The following is a 16,484-nucleotide window of genomic DNA, read 5'->3' on the forward strand; positions in this document are numbered from 1 at the left end:
GGGTTTCCAAGGCTGTAATCTTTTTGGGAGCAGACTGCCACATCTCTTTCCCTCAGTGGCTCGTGGGTTCAAATCGCCAACCTTTTGGTTAGCAGCCAAGTACTTAACCACTGTACCACCAGGGCTCCTCGCATGCTCTACAGTCCTTAATTAATTAAAAATATTTGGGCTAGATACGGACTATGATGGTATCTCTACCCATCCCTTTCTATCTAAAAACTACTTTCCTCAGCTCCCTTGCCGCAAAGGTCCTGGATGTGATTTAGGTTTTGCCAATGAACTTGCATGAGATTTGGATGGCAGAATAGAGGCAGTGGCCATCTTCCCGCAGCTACACCTGACAAGGAAGCTCTGACAAATCTGAGCAGCCAGATGCCATGCTTACTGCAGGAGCTGGCGAACTATGAAACACGGCCATACTCTGGTTTTAATGTATTGTCTATGGCTCCTTTTGCAGTAGTTGCAGCAGAGTCCATACAGCTACAGAGCCTAAAATATTTACTATCTGGCCTCTTACAAAAAAAGTCTGCCAACTCTGGTCTTCTACCTACCTTAAGCACTGATTTGAATCTAGAAGTTCGCTCGCAACCCTCTGACTTCTGCCCCTCCTGCCCTTTCTAACTATTTTATAAGTACCTAATTTCTCATAGTAAATCCCTTTCTGTTTAAAGTACCTAGAGTGGTTTCTATTGCAACTAGTGGCTGATATTCTTTTCCTTTAACTTTCATGTGAAGACAGCCTAGCAACAACGTACGGCTAAACAGAGGCTGAAGACTCAAAAAGCATAACATTTTAATCACATTTTAACCATATAAAGTGGAGGCAATTATCGTGGAGTAACTGTCCCAGGAAAATATACAACATACCCAACTCTCTTGAAAAACAAGAAATTCTATCTGGCCGCTAGGAATAGGAAGAGCCCACAATGAGCCCCTCAGAAACCAGATTGGCTTGAGAGAGCAGAAACTAAATTTTTTCCTAAAACAACATCAAAACAAGTCATTTCTGAGATGGTATGGATTTTTTCCAGGGAACATAGAGAAAAATGTTAACATTTAATGAAGAAATAATAAAGATGTCAACCTTTATGTCTATATGACGAGTTTCAGCTGGGCACAAAAATTTTTGCATTCCACTTCTTGACTGACCAGTTGTCCAATAGCCCATGAATGTCTGCTCTGGCAGAGGCAACCTGTCAAGAATGGTTTGAAAAATAAACATTTCTTCTGTTTATAAGACATAAAAAAAAAAAAGGAAAGAATAATGAGCTATCTGTTATCAACTACACAAATAAATTTGAAAAATGCTCTGCTTAAAAGTGAGTTATACTTCATTTTATTAAAAGAGACTTGAAAGCAGCAACACAAATAAACACACATACACCAATGTTCACTGCAGCATGTTTCATAATAGCCAAAAGTGGTAACAACCTAAATGTCCATCAACTGATGGGCAATAAACAAATTGTGGCATATACATACAATGGAATTTTACTGAGCCATAAAGAGAAATGAAGTTCTGATACACAATACAACATGGACAAACCTTGAAGATATTATGTTGAGTGAAACAAGTCAATCACAAAAGGACAAATATCGTATGATCTCACTTAAATGAAATACCTAGAATAGGCAATGTTTTGACATCAAAGTTTAACAATGTTACCAGGGGCAGGAGCAAGGGGGAAAGGGTGAGTCATTGTTGACGAAGCATTGAGTTTCTGTTTATGGTGATGGAAAATTTGGCAAAGAATATTGGTGATGGTTGCACAACATGACTGATGTAACTGGTGTCACTGAATTGGACATGTGAAAAATGTTTAAATAAGAAATGTTGTGCTATGTATATACTTACAACAATTTAAAAAAAAAAAAACCAGGGAACAACAGAAAAGATGGTCTACAAAATCATGTTTACAATAAAGTTTAAGAAGAAAACTATTTCACATTTCAGAAACTCAGAAGGTAAGATCCTATTCTATTTTTACCTTAAGAGGAAAAATAATTAAGGTTTACATTATTTTTCCTTGAATTGAGAAAATATTTAGCAATTTCACATCGAAATTCCTGGTAGAGTATAGAAAAGACATTTGGAAAAAATATTAGAACAATCTATCAATTTTTTCAGTCTATTCTTTTAAAAAAAAAAAGTTTTTTTTTTTATTCTTTTAAATTTGGAGTTAGATAATAAATAGGACACATTAAAAAGCCAGTTGCCATTGAGTTGACCCTTATTCGTGGTGACCCCGAGTTAGAGCAGAACTGTGCTCCACAGCGTTTTCAACAGCTGTGACCTTTCAGAAGTAGATCACCAGGCCTTTCTTCTGAGGTACCTCTGGGTGGACTGGAACCTCCAACCTTTCAATTAGCAGCTGAGCACTTAACCATTCACATAAGTGTGCCTCTTATCCCTGAACACACCTGTGTAACCAGTACCTAAAGAAACAGACCACCAGCACCCAGAAGCCCCTCGTGACCACTTTGTCATTACCCTCACCACAGGGAACTACTATCCTGACTTCTAATAGAATCATTTTGTGCTTAGATTCCCTTTTAAATTGACTTTTAAACACAGTGATTTGCCAAAGCAAATATGGCAATGCTGAAGTATAAAACCACAGACAAATTACTGAGAGTAAAGCCTTTACTTTTAAATCGAACTATCTTTTCTTTAAATCTTAAAAAAAAAAAGTAACCATTGATTTGTCATTTAATGCATAATATAGTTCTCATTTCATGCTAACTTAAGGCAAAAAAAATGACTCAGAGTCAAAAGTTTTTTAAAATTTGGATACAAATTAAGATGGATGCTTGGAATGAGTCTGATGATCATTGGAACAGTACATATTTATATTTAGAAAGAATTTTATTTTCAGTAAAAGAGTAGTCTGACACAGTATTTCCATATGTTTAATAAGACCCTGTTAGGCTTAAATATTTTTTGCGTAAAACGAATCCAAACATTCTGGTGGGATATTCTTTTTGTCTTTCTGAAATGCTAATGATTAACCAAATGAAAGAAACTTTAATGAAATTTACACTGACATTCTTCAAACCACGTGACACAAATCATTCAAAACGACATGTGTGTGTTTGTATCTCTAATCTAAAATACATCTTAAGTCTCTGGACAATTATCCTCATTGGTTGCCCACTACTTCCATCTTTTCCCTGGAAACAGGGGCCTGAGTCAGGGCGCTTACTGTTCTGATGTTCTCTCTCCTCTGAATGGAATAAGAATGTATTTCTGTGCCTAAAGGGCAGATTTTGAAAACACCTTGCAGACTGGGACTTCTCTCTCCTTGTTTAGGGAATGAAGTGTATACTCTTCACTTGCTTTCTGCAGTTCACCAAAGGAGGATTAGGCCTCAAAGTGTAGGAGAAAAGCAAAGGAAGGAGACATACCTAATTTCCTTCTAACACAGACCCAAAGCCAAAAAACAAACCCGTAGCCTTCGAGCTGATTCTGACTCTAGTGATCCCATAGGACAGAGTAGAACTGCCCCATAGGGTTTCCAAGGAGTGGGTGGTGGATTTGAACTGCCGATCTTTTGGTTAGCACCCGAGATCTTAACCATGGTGCCACCAGGGCTCCTCTAACATAGGAGACGTAGTATATTAAAATACAAGAGACCTGGGTACTAATTCTAGCTCTTTTATTAATTAGCTATGCAAACTTCAGAAGAGTAACGTCAATTAATTTCTTCGAACATTAATTTCTTCACTTGTGAAATGAAACGGACGATCTGTGTCTTCTTGCTTTCACAAATCTCAGTTTGATGAGTCTGATTATCACCGAAGGGTATGGAAGGAAGCATCAGTAGTAGGTTCAGTAGTCTTGCATTGCCTTGGAGCTCTGGGGTGCAAATAGAGATGAAAATATCTATACCTACCAAGAGAATAGGTGCCCTGATATACAGACACGCTTCATTAAAGGATATAAAAAAGAGCACTAAGTACGTTCCAAATTGGCTCTTTCAAGACAACAGAAATAAGTTTTACATCTCAAAACCTAATCACAGGTGAAGAATTGCTTAATAAAAATTTTCCTTGGTTGATACCTAGCCTAAAAAGTGGATCTAATACATCTTTTAATAATCTCACAGAAATATCATATAAAACCAATATCATATAGATGTTTAAAAAACAAAAAAAACTATCCATTTAAGAAAAAGTAACTTTGCTCAACTTCCAGTCTTTACTGACAATGCCAGGGATATTCCTAAAATATGGTTTGAACTTGCCAACTCATTCTAAATAACAGTCAAAGAAATTACAGGCTGACTGGCTCCATCTAAAAATAGCACCAGCTGTTTCGTCAGCATGGTATGGGAAGGACCTTCAGGTACCCCACACAGAATCTATTATGGACCCACATAACTAGATACTATTGGCAGTAACAACTATTACTGAAAGACACATATACAGGGTGTTCTGGAATTGCACGATCAAACTGACTCCAAAGTGTTGTTTCTAGACCTTTCCTGTGGGCTCTGGTCTGACCAACTGAGAGGAATTAAAGCCCCTCATTTATCTTCTACAAACAAGCCCTGGAAATGGAAAAATTTGACCATTACCGACTTTCTCCCCTTGAGTAAGTTCGCAGCCAGGGGAAAGGGATTTCAAAGAAGAGGAAGTATTGTATTTTGGTGCACTAGCAAGCTTTGGAATTTGAAACATAATGAATGGAGGTAACTCTATGATTAGTTACCCCAAACAACAACCAGCCCGCAAAAGGCCCTATGTTCTATTATTAAAATCTGCCATCTAACTCTGATTACACTTAAGTTTTTACACCTGATTTGACTGAAATATGGTATTTTCCACATTTCTAAGATCCTGTCACTTGTTTAGATTAACTTTGTCAAGTCCTAGCTGAAATGATGTCTGGATTTGATTTTAACGGGGAGGAAGATGAACTTAAGGCCTATAAATAGCACTACTTTTTATCTCAATGTCATTCATGAATTTATGTTTTTTAAAACAATAAAGTACTTCAATTCATATGTTGTGATGTTTCTTAATCCCTTGTGGAAGTAATAATAAAAAATCTGGAAATAAAACTTTTAACTAAAAGAAAGATGAATACTGAAATTATGACTCAGGTCAAATTATAGCACTTGAGCAAGATACAGAAAAGAAAAAGAAGGTTTTTTTTTTCTAAATACACATAAAATTCATAACATGATTCATATGGGCACCAAAATTAAGTAATATAGAGTCCAGATGACATGCCAGAGATTTGTCCAAGATGGTTTCCATAAAGAGGTGAGCTAGGGTTTTAAATAGTATGTTCTGGCAAATTTCTGCCTTCTCTAAACATTTGCCAATACTATTTCTGGAGTATGAAGGAAACACATGAAAAAGATTTGGATCTTTCTAGGGGCATTATGCAATTGGAAGTTGTTGACATACCTATTATCAACAATTCCTAAAACATTTCCTTACCGCAAGAACTACTAATTTTCATGGGAATAATGGAGCCCTTTAGGGTAGTTCCACAGACTCAAAAATTCACCAATTACTACCATCTTTGAGAAGAAAAAGAACTCCAATTTTAGCAGGCCTCACTTGCTTCTAATGTTTTAAAACAAGCCTTTGGCAAAAAATTAAGTCAGACTGTCCAAATGAGTTCACTGGAGCTTTTCATAGAATAGCTCTGGCCAATATTGCCAGCTTTAGCTCTTACCTCTTCCTCTCACTCCCTAGCCAGCCTGTGCCTTGGACACATCAAACCACCACTTGACGTTCCTGAACATGCTCTGCATCCTCATGCTTCAAGGCCATTACCTCAGCCTAGAATTTCTTTCTGCTATCGCCTCCCTAAGAAGCGCTGTGGCACAATGGTTAAGGCGCTCAACTGCTAACCAAAAGGTTGGTGCTTCGAAACCACAGGTGGCTGCGTGGGAGGAAGTGGCAGTCTGCTTCCGTAGATTTACAGCCTTGGAAACCCTATGGGATCATATGAGTCGGAATCAACTTGACGGCACTGCTAATTCTCAGTTATCTTTCCTTGCTTGCTAGAAACTTCAGGATCTTTCTTTTCAGCAGTCTCACATGTTGCTGGTACATTTGCTTGTGGCAAATGATATGCACAATATGAGTCTGTGTATGTGCTTTCCCTTTCTGTGGCTGGTTCTGTATTTCAGTTGTTATAGCTTTCACTTTATGACTTAGACTTGTGGACCTCTGCCACCTAGGTCCTTGCAAGGGTCCCAGAAATGCAGAGGCAAGAGGAATTTGTAGGCAAGAGATAGAAAAGAACCCAGAACTGAAACCATTCCCAAAGCCCACTCTTCAGACAAGGACTAGTTAGACAGGCCTATAAAACAAAAAATAATACATATGAGGAGTGTGCTTCTTATTCTTAGTTCAATCAGATTCAGGAGACCAAATGGGCAGCTCCTATCTGGAGGCAGGATGAGAAGGCAGGAAGGGGCAGGAACTGGTTGAATGGACACAAGAAACCAGGATGGAAAGGTAGACTATGCTGTCACATTGTGGGGATTGCAACTAATGTCACAAAACAATATGTCTATTAATTTTTGTATGAGAAATTAACTTGAGCTGTAAACTTTCACCTAAAGTGTAATTAAAAAAAAGAGAAAGATGGAAAAGGTTTGGGGAAACATTACTCCTGGCTGGCACTTCTCATCTATGCTCCCCAATCATCAAGGATGACACTGTACAGTCTTAGTGTGGCTGCCCAGTGTCACTCTGTGCCAAAGCGGATGTTGTCAGCTTGCGCTGCACGTCTCTGGCTTTCTTCCTCCTCACAAAACTGCCAGAGTACAGCTCTGGGGCCTAGGTTTCTGCCCCTTACCTTTCTTCAGGTTTCACTGCAAAAACTTCCTCTGCTTATCTGCCACCTGCTTTACCAACCCCACCTCCGTATTTCCAATTCTTCAGCCCCCTCCTTTTCTAATCATGCACTCTAAGGATTCCTGTTGAGTCGATTCCGATTCAGGGTGACTCTATAGGACAGAGTAGAACTACCCCATAGGGTTTCCAAGGAGCGGCTGGTGGATTCAAGCTGCCACCCTTTTGGTTACCATCCATAGCTCTTAACCATTGCACCAGCCCTGGTGGCATAATGGTTAAGTGTTCCGCTGCTAACCAAAAGGTCAGCGGCTCAATTCACCAGCCGCTCCTTGGAAGCCCTGTGGGGCAGCTCTACTCTGTCCTGTGGGGTTGCTATGCATCAGAATTGACTCAACAAATGGGCTTGGACACTAAGGATGACTGGGACTGAAACTCTCCCAGATGGTTAAAAACATTTCCACATTTTTTCATACAAGAAGGACTCATGGGACAAGTTAATAACTCTACTGTGAATGTACTACTTTAAATATAACTTTGGATATTGAAGTTTTTGGTTTTATGTATTTTCCTTACTAGCTTGTTAATTCCTTGAGGGTAGGGCTTACAATTTATTAATTTGAATTTTTGGCACTCAGAATCCATTGATGTTGCTATGCAAATCTCTCATACTGTTGTCCCCTCTGGCTCTTCTCTCCCTCTTAACTTCACCACCCAGCACACCCTTGCTTAACCCTGAGATTTAGTCATCCAACTACTTGCAGTTTCTAAAATGTACCAAGTTCTCTTAGAACTGTCTCTGCCTGAAGTGGTCTCTCCTCCTTTGTTTACCTAGTAATCCTTTAAAGATTCAGCTATTCCCCCCCAGCCCCTGCCCTAGAGCAGATGGCAGCAATCCCACTTCTCTGCTCCTCCCACGTGGCTCTGATAATAACAAACCACGTCTCTGCCATTCTCTACTTGACTGCTTTCCCAATTAATTGTGACCGCCTTGAAAGCAAGTATGGAGTCTTCTTTGCCTCTGTATTTCTGACTCACTACCTAGTGTTTGGAAACTCTGGAGGTGTAGTGGTTAAGTGCCAAGGTTGCTACCAAAAGGTTGGCAGTTTAAATCTACCAGGCACTACCTAAAACTCTATGGGGCAGTTCTACTCTGTCCTGTAAGTTTGCGATGAGTCAGACTCGACCTCAACAAGTTTTTTACCTAGTGTTTACTGCATAGTAAATGTTCCGCAAATGTTAAATAAGTCCCTGAGTGGTATAAACAGTTAACGCACTCAGCTAATAGCCTAAAGGTTGGAGGTTCGAGTCCACCCAGAGGCACCTCAGAAAAAAGGCCTGGCAATCTACTTCTCAAAAATCAGCTATTGAAAACCCTATGGAACACAGTTCTAATCTGACACACACGGGGTCACCATGAGTCGGAGTCAAATCAATGGCAACTGGATTTTATTGAAAATGCTAAGTAAATGTTTTGCTACATTAGGACTGATAGCATTTTACTCACTTTTTATCCTCATCGCACTGGCAAATGTAAACCACTAAGGATAATCTTCATTACATCCTGACTTCATGTCCTACCATTTCCTCCACTTAGAAGACCTTGAACAATTGATGCAGTCTACTTGCAAGTATGCTTGGAAGATTTAGCTATAGGTGGGGACTGGGGATTTCCATTCAGCCAGGTGACAGGCTTTTCTAAAACATCAGGTATAGGTGTTTAAGGAATCAGGGAGAATTCTGTGAGACTGCTTAAAACAAGCATGAAAGAGGATTCATAAATCTCAAAAATTTGTACATTAGATTGGATGTATTTTTATTTTTCTGCATCCCCATAAAGGAGCTGAAAGCAAATACAATGGCTATGAATCTGCTTCATAATACAGAGAATAGAGGCAAAGACTATAAAAATATAAAACCCAACACCACCCTTCTGTTTCTAATAGTTCTGAGATGACATTACATGGACCTTACTATTTCTGAAAGCTAAGAGCTCTTCTATGACGTGACAGTCAATCATTGTGAGCAGTGCAAATACGACACCTCAGAGCTCCATGAACAACACTGTGAACTTACTGTTTTTAATATTTCACTGTGTTTTAGGTGAAAGTTTACAGAGTAAGTTAGCTTCTCATTCAGCAAATTGTACACAAAGTGTTCCATGACACTGGCTACAATCCCCACATTGTGTCAGCGCTCTCCCTATTTCCGCCCTGTGTTCCCATTTGCTTTTCTCTGGTTTTCCTACCCATTCCTGCCTTCTCATCTTTACTTTTGGCAAATGTTGCTCTTTTTGGTCTTGTATAGTTGTTTCTTCTATGGAGCACGTTCTTTTCGGATGTTGTTTGTTTTATAGGCCTGTCCATTGCTTGGCTGGAAGATGGTTTCCGCGAATGGCTGCAGTTCCAAGTCAGAGGGGCATCCTAGGGCCATAGTCTCAGAGATTCCTCCAGTTTTATAAGGTCAGTAAGTCTGGCCTTTTTTTTTTAATAAATTTTATTTTTTTGCTTTACGTTTTTCTTCTGCTTTGTCCAGGACCCTCTATTGTGATCCTGGTCTGAGTGGTCGGTAGTGGTAACCAGGTACCATCTAGTTCTTCTGGCTGTGGTGCATGTGATCTGTTAGTCCTTTGGATTAATTTCTCCCTTGAGTTTTTGGTTTTCCTTACTCTCCTTTGCTTTGAATGGGAAGAGACCATTAGTTGTATCTTAGATGGCCACTCACAAGGGTTTAAGACCCCAGAAGCTACTCACCAAAATAGGATGTAGAACATTGTTTTTATGCAATATGTTATGCCAATTGACAAAGTGTGAACTTACTTTTAAAAACTAAGACTATAAAAAGAAAATTATATAAAAGTTTGGCAAAAGGATTGAGAGGAACAAAACTGTAAACAGAGAGTGTTTTACTTTAATGGGATAAATCATAAACTGATAATCATTCCTATATTTTGAAGGATGAACCTAATGAAATTACTCCTGAAAATTACTGGGGATGTTCTTTTTGATGCTTCTGGTACTTGAGGACCTCACAACTGGTCTCTGTCATAGAAGCAGCAGTTGCTATTGATATTCCAACTATAAGGATAAGCCTTTAAAGTAGATAACCAATTCATGACACCCTCTCAACAATGCATTCAATACAGATGAAGTTGTTCTGTCCACAAATATGCATCCCTGGCATTGCTTTGAAGACAATTATAAATACTAAACATGATCCAGTAACACACAAAGAACTACAAAAAAACCAAAAAACCAAATCCATTGCTGTCAAGTCAATTCCAACTCACAGCGACCCTACAGGACAAAGTAGAACTGCCTCATAGGGTTTCCAAGGAGCAGCTGGTAGATTTGAACTGTCAACCTTTTGGTTAGCAGCCATAATTCTTAACCACTGTGCCACGAGGGTTCCTAAAGAACTACTAAATTCCCTTGTAATAGGAAAAAACCTTAGTTACTTTCATTGGGGGTACCGCTAAAATATGTTTGTAAGACTAGCTGATAAAATAATGAATGGTTACTGATATAGGGAGGAAGAGTGACTACTTATTCATTTCCCAAATCAATGAGAGACAGTGAATTACAGAATCTCTAAGTTGGAAGGACTTTACCAAACCCTTTGCTGTTGTGTAGATTCTGACTCATAGCTACTTTATAGGACATTAGAACTGTCCTATCGGGTTTCCAAGGCTATAATCTTTATGGAAGCAGACCCCTACATCTTTCTCCTGTCGAGTGGCTGCTGGGTTCAAACCACTGAATTTTTGGTTAGCAGCCAAGTGCTTAACCACTGTACCACCAGGGATTCTTGGAGGGACTTTAAGGGTTATTTAATCTAGTGTTTCAAGTTTAAATCCCCTCTAGGACCAGGATTGAAGGAAGATTCATTAAAAACCTACAATATGCAGATTACAAAACCTTGCTGGCCAAAAGTAAAGATCAAAGACTATAGCCTTCAATATGCATTACACCTGAACATAAGGGAACTGAAAATCCTTGCAACTAGACCAATAAACAACATCAAGATAAATGGCTAAGAAACTGAAGTTGTCAAGTGTTTCATTCTACTTGGATCAACAATCAGTGTCCATGGAAGCAGCAGTCAGGAAATCAAAGGATCTATAGCATTGGGAAAATCTACTGTAAAAGGCCTCTTTAAAGTGTTAAAAAGTAAAAATGTTCCTCTGACCACTGAGATGTGCCTGATCCAAGCCATAGTCTTCAACTGCCTCGTACGCATGTGAACGGTGGACAATGAAAAAGGAAGATCAAAGAAGAACTGATGCATTTGACTCATGGTGTTGGCAAAGACTATTAAATGTACCATGGACCTCTAGAAAACTGACAAATCAGTTTTGGAGGAAGTACAGCCAGAATGCTCCTTCGAAGCGAGGATGGTGAGACTTTGTTTTGCTTACTTTGGAGAAGTCATCAGGAAAGACCAACTGCTAGCAAAGGACATTATGTTTGGTAGAGGGTCAGCGAAAATAAGCAAAATCCTCCATGAGATGGATTGATACAATAGCTGCAACAATGGGCTCAGACATACCAATAATTTTGAGGATGGCACAGGACCAAGGAATGTTTTGTTCTGTTATATATGAGGTCTCCCTCCAAGAGTCAGAGCTAACTTGATGGCAAGTAATAACAGGACCTCCCCAACAAGATTGGTCCAGATCTGTTTGAATCCTGGCCACAGAGGTTACTCCCTCTCTTTTCCCTGGGCAGTCCATTCCATCTTGGCACATAGAGCTATTGTCTCCAAGATAGAAGCCAACTCCAAGCTGTAATGACTTAGAAGCAGTTCATAAGAAATGCACAGCTAAGGCTGACTGTATCAATGATCATGATTCTGAGGATAGTGGTACTAAGTAAATGGTTCTATGTAGAATACACTTCACAAATAAAACAATTATTCTATTCATTCATGGAGGCCACCAATTTTGTTTTTTCAAATCGCCTGGCTCCTCTTACTGCAGAAGAAAAGACTTAAGAGAATTGGCATGTGTCTCACAGAAAGGATGTTTCATTAAGTTTTCACTTCTGGAATCAAGGAGAAATGGCATTAATTTGAAGGAAACTGTGATTAAACAATGGGCCTAGTGACTAGTGTAAATGTTGTATATAAATCATGCCTGACATATGTTTCAAAATGGTAGAAAGGAAAATTTGGAAAACAACTCTAAAGTTTCCATTGTCTCTGAAAGCTTGAAATCCAACGCTGTGTTGCATTACTTTTTTCTCAGGCAAAACACTACAGAGACAACATGGTGAAGTGCACAGAAGTCTGGCTTTGCAACGAGACAGAGCTGTGGTTGAATTCCCCATCCTGCCATTCATTAGTTGTATAATTTGTTAAGTTATTTAAAGTCTCCTGAGCCTCATTTATTCATCTGTAAAATAGAAAACAAAATTCACACACATACTCCTAATAGAAAATAAAATAGAAAAAAATTACTAGCCCAATAGGAAAAACATAATTGTCATATAGATTAAATAAGTTAATATTTGTGAAGTGTTTTGAACACTAGTAAACACTTGGTAAATGTAAACTGTTTTTATTTTTACCCCTTTAGAAATATGTCATCTATACTCCCACCAAAACCAAACCCACTGCTGTAGAGTCAATTCCAACTCATAGCGACCCTATAGGACAGAGTAGAGCCACCCCATAGGGTTTCCAAGGCTGTAAATCTTTTATGGCAGCAGACTGCCACATCTTTCTCCAAGGAGAGCCTGGTGGGTTTGAACTGTCGACCTTTCAGTTAGCTGCTGAGGAGTTTTAACCACTGTGCCATCAGGGCTCCTCTCTCACCTATCCTCACTTGATCTTTTATGCTGATGCCTACCAAGGCATAAACTTATGTATACTGTGTTGAAATGCCATAGAATTTCTCTACCTCCTGCCCTGTTGAGGTAATTGCTACTGTTAAAGCTCCTTAGAGTAGGCACTACAATATATTTAAGTTTTGCTGTACTGGAGGCAAAGGTCCCAAGAAATAACACGTAGCCGTCATTTTTAGATGTGCAGTCTGTCTGTCGACAGCATTTTTATATATACAAAAAGATAATGACATTTAAACATATGCATGAAGACACACAGTGTTGACAGGAATGTTTTTCGTCCTTATGAAAGCACTGCACATATTTTATGAATCTGTTCCTTATGTTTAGAATAAATATCTTAAACTTAAAATATCAAGAAGCAGGGGAATGGAGGAAAAAGTGGGACTGGGAGAAAAGTGCCATATATGCTTAAATATGACTCATTATACATAAATTTCTTTTCAACAAAGAAGCTTAGGAATGAACTGTTTTTATACATGTTTCAGAGACATGTCTCTTTTATCAGGAAGGAAAACTGGAAAAAAGACTGGAAAGAAATATTTTTTTCAATGGGTGAAATAACACATGCTATCCTGGTGGCATAGTGGTTAAGTGCTACGGCTGCTAACCAAAGCATTGGCAGTTCGAATCCACCAGGTGCTCCTTGGAAACTCTATGGGGCAGTTCTACTCTGTCCTATAGGGTCACTATGAGTCGGAATCGATTTGATGGCACTGGGTTTGGTTTGGTTTGGTTTATCATGGGAAAGGAAACCCTGGTGGTGTAGTGGTTAAGTGCTATGGCTGTTAACCAAGAAGTCAGCAGTTCAAATCCGCCAGGTGCTCCTTGGAAACTCTATAGGGCAGTTCTACCCTATCCTATAGGGTTGCTATGAGTCGGCATCAATTTGACGGCAGTGGGTTTGGTTTGGTTTTTGGGACTGTGGGAAAAGGTCTCAAAGAAATTAACAACAGTTAATTTTAAATTTTAATCACTGGCTGGTGGAATTCTGGTTTGTTTTTTTTCCTTTTAGCTATTTCAAAAATAAATGGGACATCATTCTTCATTACATAAATATACATTATAAAGAAAGCTTATATACAAAAAACTTAAAATTTCTTAAAATTATTTATTATACTTGATTGACACAAATAAATGATTGGTAGACAGTAGCTAGACTGCAGTGACAAACGGGCAAAAATTACTTGGGGGAAGAAACTGGTTTAAGGATAAACTAAGCAGCGTTGAAGATCAAAGACCACATGCTTCGGTATGGATTGCACCTCAACATAAAGAAAACAAAAATCCTTACAACTGGACCAGTGAGTAACATCATGATAAACGGAGAAAAGACTGAAGTTGTCAAGGATTTCGTTTTACTTGGATCCACAATCAACAGCCATGGAAGCAGCAGTCAAGAAATCAAAAGACGCATTGCATTAGGTAAATCTGCCGCAAAGGACCTCTTTAAAGTGTTGAAGAGCAAAGATGTCACCTTGAAGACTAAGGTGTGCCTGACCCAAGCCATGGTATTTTCAATCACATCATATGCATGTGAAAGCTGGACAATGAATAAGGAAGACCGAAGAAGAGCTGACGCCTTTGAATTGTGGTGTTGGTGAAGAACGTTGAATATACCATGGACTGCCAAAAGAACGAACAAATCTGTTTTGGAAGAAGTGCGGCCAGAATGTTCCTTAGAGGCAAGGATGGGAGACTGCATCTTACATACTTCGGACATGTTGTCAGGAGGGATGAGTCCCTGGAGAAGGACATCATGCTTGGCAGAGTACAGGGTCAGAGGAAAAGAGGCAGACCCTCAAGGAGGTGGATTGACACAGTGGCTGCAACAATGAGCTCAAGCATAGCAATGATTATAAGGATGGCTCAGGACCAGGTACTGTTTCATTCTGTTGGGCACAGGGTTGCTATGAGTCAAAACCAACTCGACGGCACCTAACAACAAGAAGCAGCGTTAAACATGAAATGAACAGAGTTGATGGCAAAGAATTTAGAACAAAGAGGAGGAAGACCACTTAAATATTTTATAGGCAAGAATGACTCTGAAGGAGGCAGGGACAAAAAAAAGACACACGTGGAAGAAAACTTCAAAGCATAGAGGTAATTTTTCAGCAGTTGGATCTATTTTAAAATGACTGCGATCTTTTGAGATGATTCCATAAATTCCTTTTGTGTTCCAAATCAGGAAGAAATGATGGCTAGTATGCTTCTCATATATGATAGCCATATGAAGTTTTGTAGGGCTTTTGCTTTTCTAAATGAATTGCCTTGTGTTGTATCTCATGATCCCCTATCATGTCACAAAAAAGGAAAGCTTAAGTGGGAATGAAGCTATCTCTAAAATGATCTCTGTTGTGCTAACGTTCTATATTAATTCATTTTTCATTTTGAAATATAACCAAAACCCAAGAATCTGAACCTATCATGACTCTCTGAATAAGAATCTGTGTAATGTACAACATCATGGTCAATAATGATTTCCAAGTTGATTACATAAAACCCTATTGCCTTTTTAACCACAATTATTGGCAACTTCTAGTATCTAAAGATTAATTCTGACTAGAAATTGCCTATCACTCCTTATCAATCAGCTTATATTATTCTGAGAGTTGGAATTAATATTACACATATCCCAGTTCTGCCCCTGATTAGCTTGCTGACCTTGGGCAAATTATGTACTCTCTCATGCCTCACTTCCCTCATCTATAATATGCTATCATAACATTATATTATAGGCTTGTTATAAGCGTTATATAAATTCATGCAATTTTGCTTGGAAATGTGCTTGGCACATAGTTAACATCTGTAAGTGTTTCTGTTACCATCATCATCATTATTAATGTTATTAGGTTAGGTGCTGTCAAGTCCATTCCAACTCATAGTGACCCTATGGACAACAGAACAAAACACTACCCAGTCCTGTGCCATCCTCACAATCCTTGCTATGTTTGAGCCCATTATTGCAGCCACTGTGTCAATCCATCTCATTGAGGGTTTTCCTCTTTTTTGCTGACCCTCTACTTTACCAAGCACGATGTCCTTCTCCAGTGACAGGACTCTCCTAATAATATGTACAAAGCAAGTGAGATGAAGTTTCGCCATTTTCGCTTCTAAGGAGCATTCTGGCTGTACTTCTTCCAAGACAGATGTGTTCGTTCTTCTGGCAGTTGGTGGTATACTCAATATTCTTCTCCAAAGGCATCAATTCTTCTTCAGTCTTCCCTATTCATTGCCCAGCTTTCATATGCATATGAGGTGATTGAAAATATCATGGCTCCTGTCAGAATCACCTTAGTCCTCAAGGGGACATCTTAGCTTTTTAACACTTTAAAGAGGACTTTTGCAGCAGGTTTGTCATAATTACTGTATTTCCAAAAAAACTAAACCCATTGCTGTTGAGTCGATTCCAACTCACGGAGACCCTATAGGGTAGAGCAGAACTGCCAGATACGGTTTCCAAGGAGTAGCTGGTGGATTCAAACTACTGATCTTTTGGTTAGCAGCTGAGCTCTTAATCACTGTGCCACCAGGGCTCCAATTATTATATTTAGGAGGAGAGTACTTACATTCCATTATAAATCTATGAAATGACAGTTTTCTCATCTTCCAGAACTGTCAAGTAGAGTGACATACAAACTTAAGATAAAATATTGTATGTCACTTAAAATGGGAGTACAGAAAAAGAAAATATTTTTTTTCTTCCTTTAAAACAACATGCACGACAGAGTTCATACATTATTCTGAAATGCACTTTTTATTTTCTAAGTGCTCATGTGCTAGCAGTATGTTTACTCCAAAATTTATAAACAGGTTCAGATA

General features: G+C 38.8%; 1 protein-coding gene across 4 annotated transcripts in view; it reads right to left on the reverse strand.

Annotated features, from left to right (window-relative positions):
- VWA8 (von Willebrand factor A domain containing 8) overlaps nucleotides 1–16,484 on the reverse strand; it is a 473,608-nt gene that overhangs the window by 178,402 nt on the left and 278,722 nt on the right. For all 4 annotated transcript variants that reach the window (XR_010318190.1, XM_003412602.4, XM_064270072.1 and 1 more), the window contains exon 27: nucleotides 1,085–1,193. Coding sequence is in view for 3 of the 4 variants with exons in the window: in XM_003412602.4 (XP_003412650.2) it covers nucleotides 1,085–1,193 (109 nt within the window). In the remaining variant the exon portion in view is untranslated. The remainder of the gene's footprint in view (nucleotides 1–1,084; nucleotides 1,194–16,484) is intronic.

Source organism: Loxodonta africana, chromosome 17 (genome assembly GCF_030014295.1).
Source record: "Loxodonta africana isolate mLoxAfr1 chromosome 17, mLoxAfr1.hap2, whole genome shotgun sequence".
Lineage (NCBI taxonomy): Eukaryota > Metazoa > Chordata > Mammalia > Proboscidea > Elephantidae > Loxodonta > Loxodonta africana.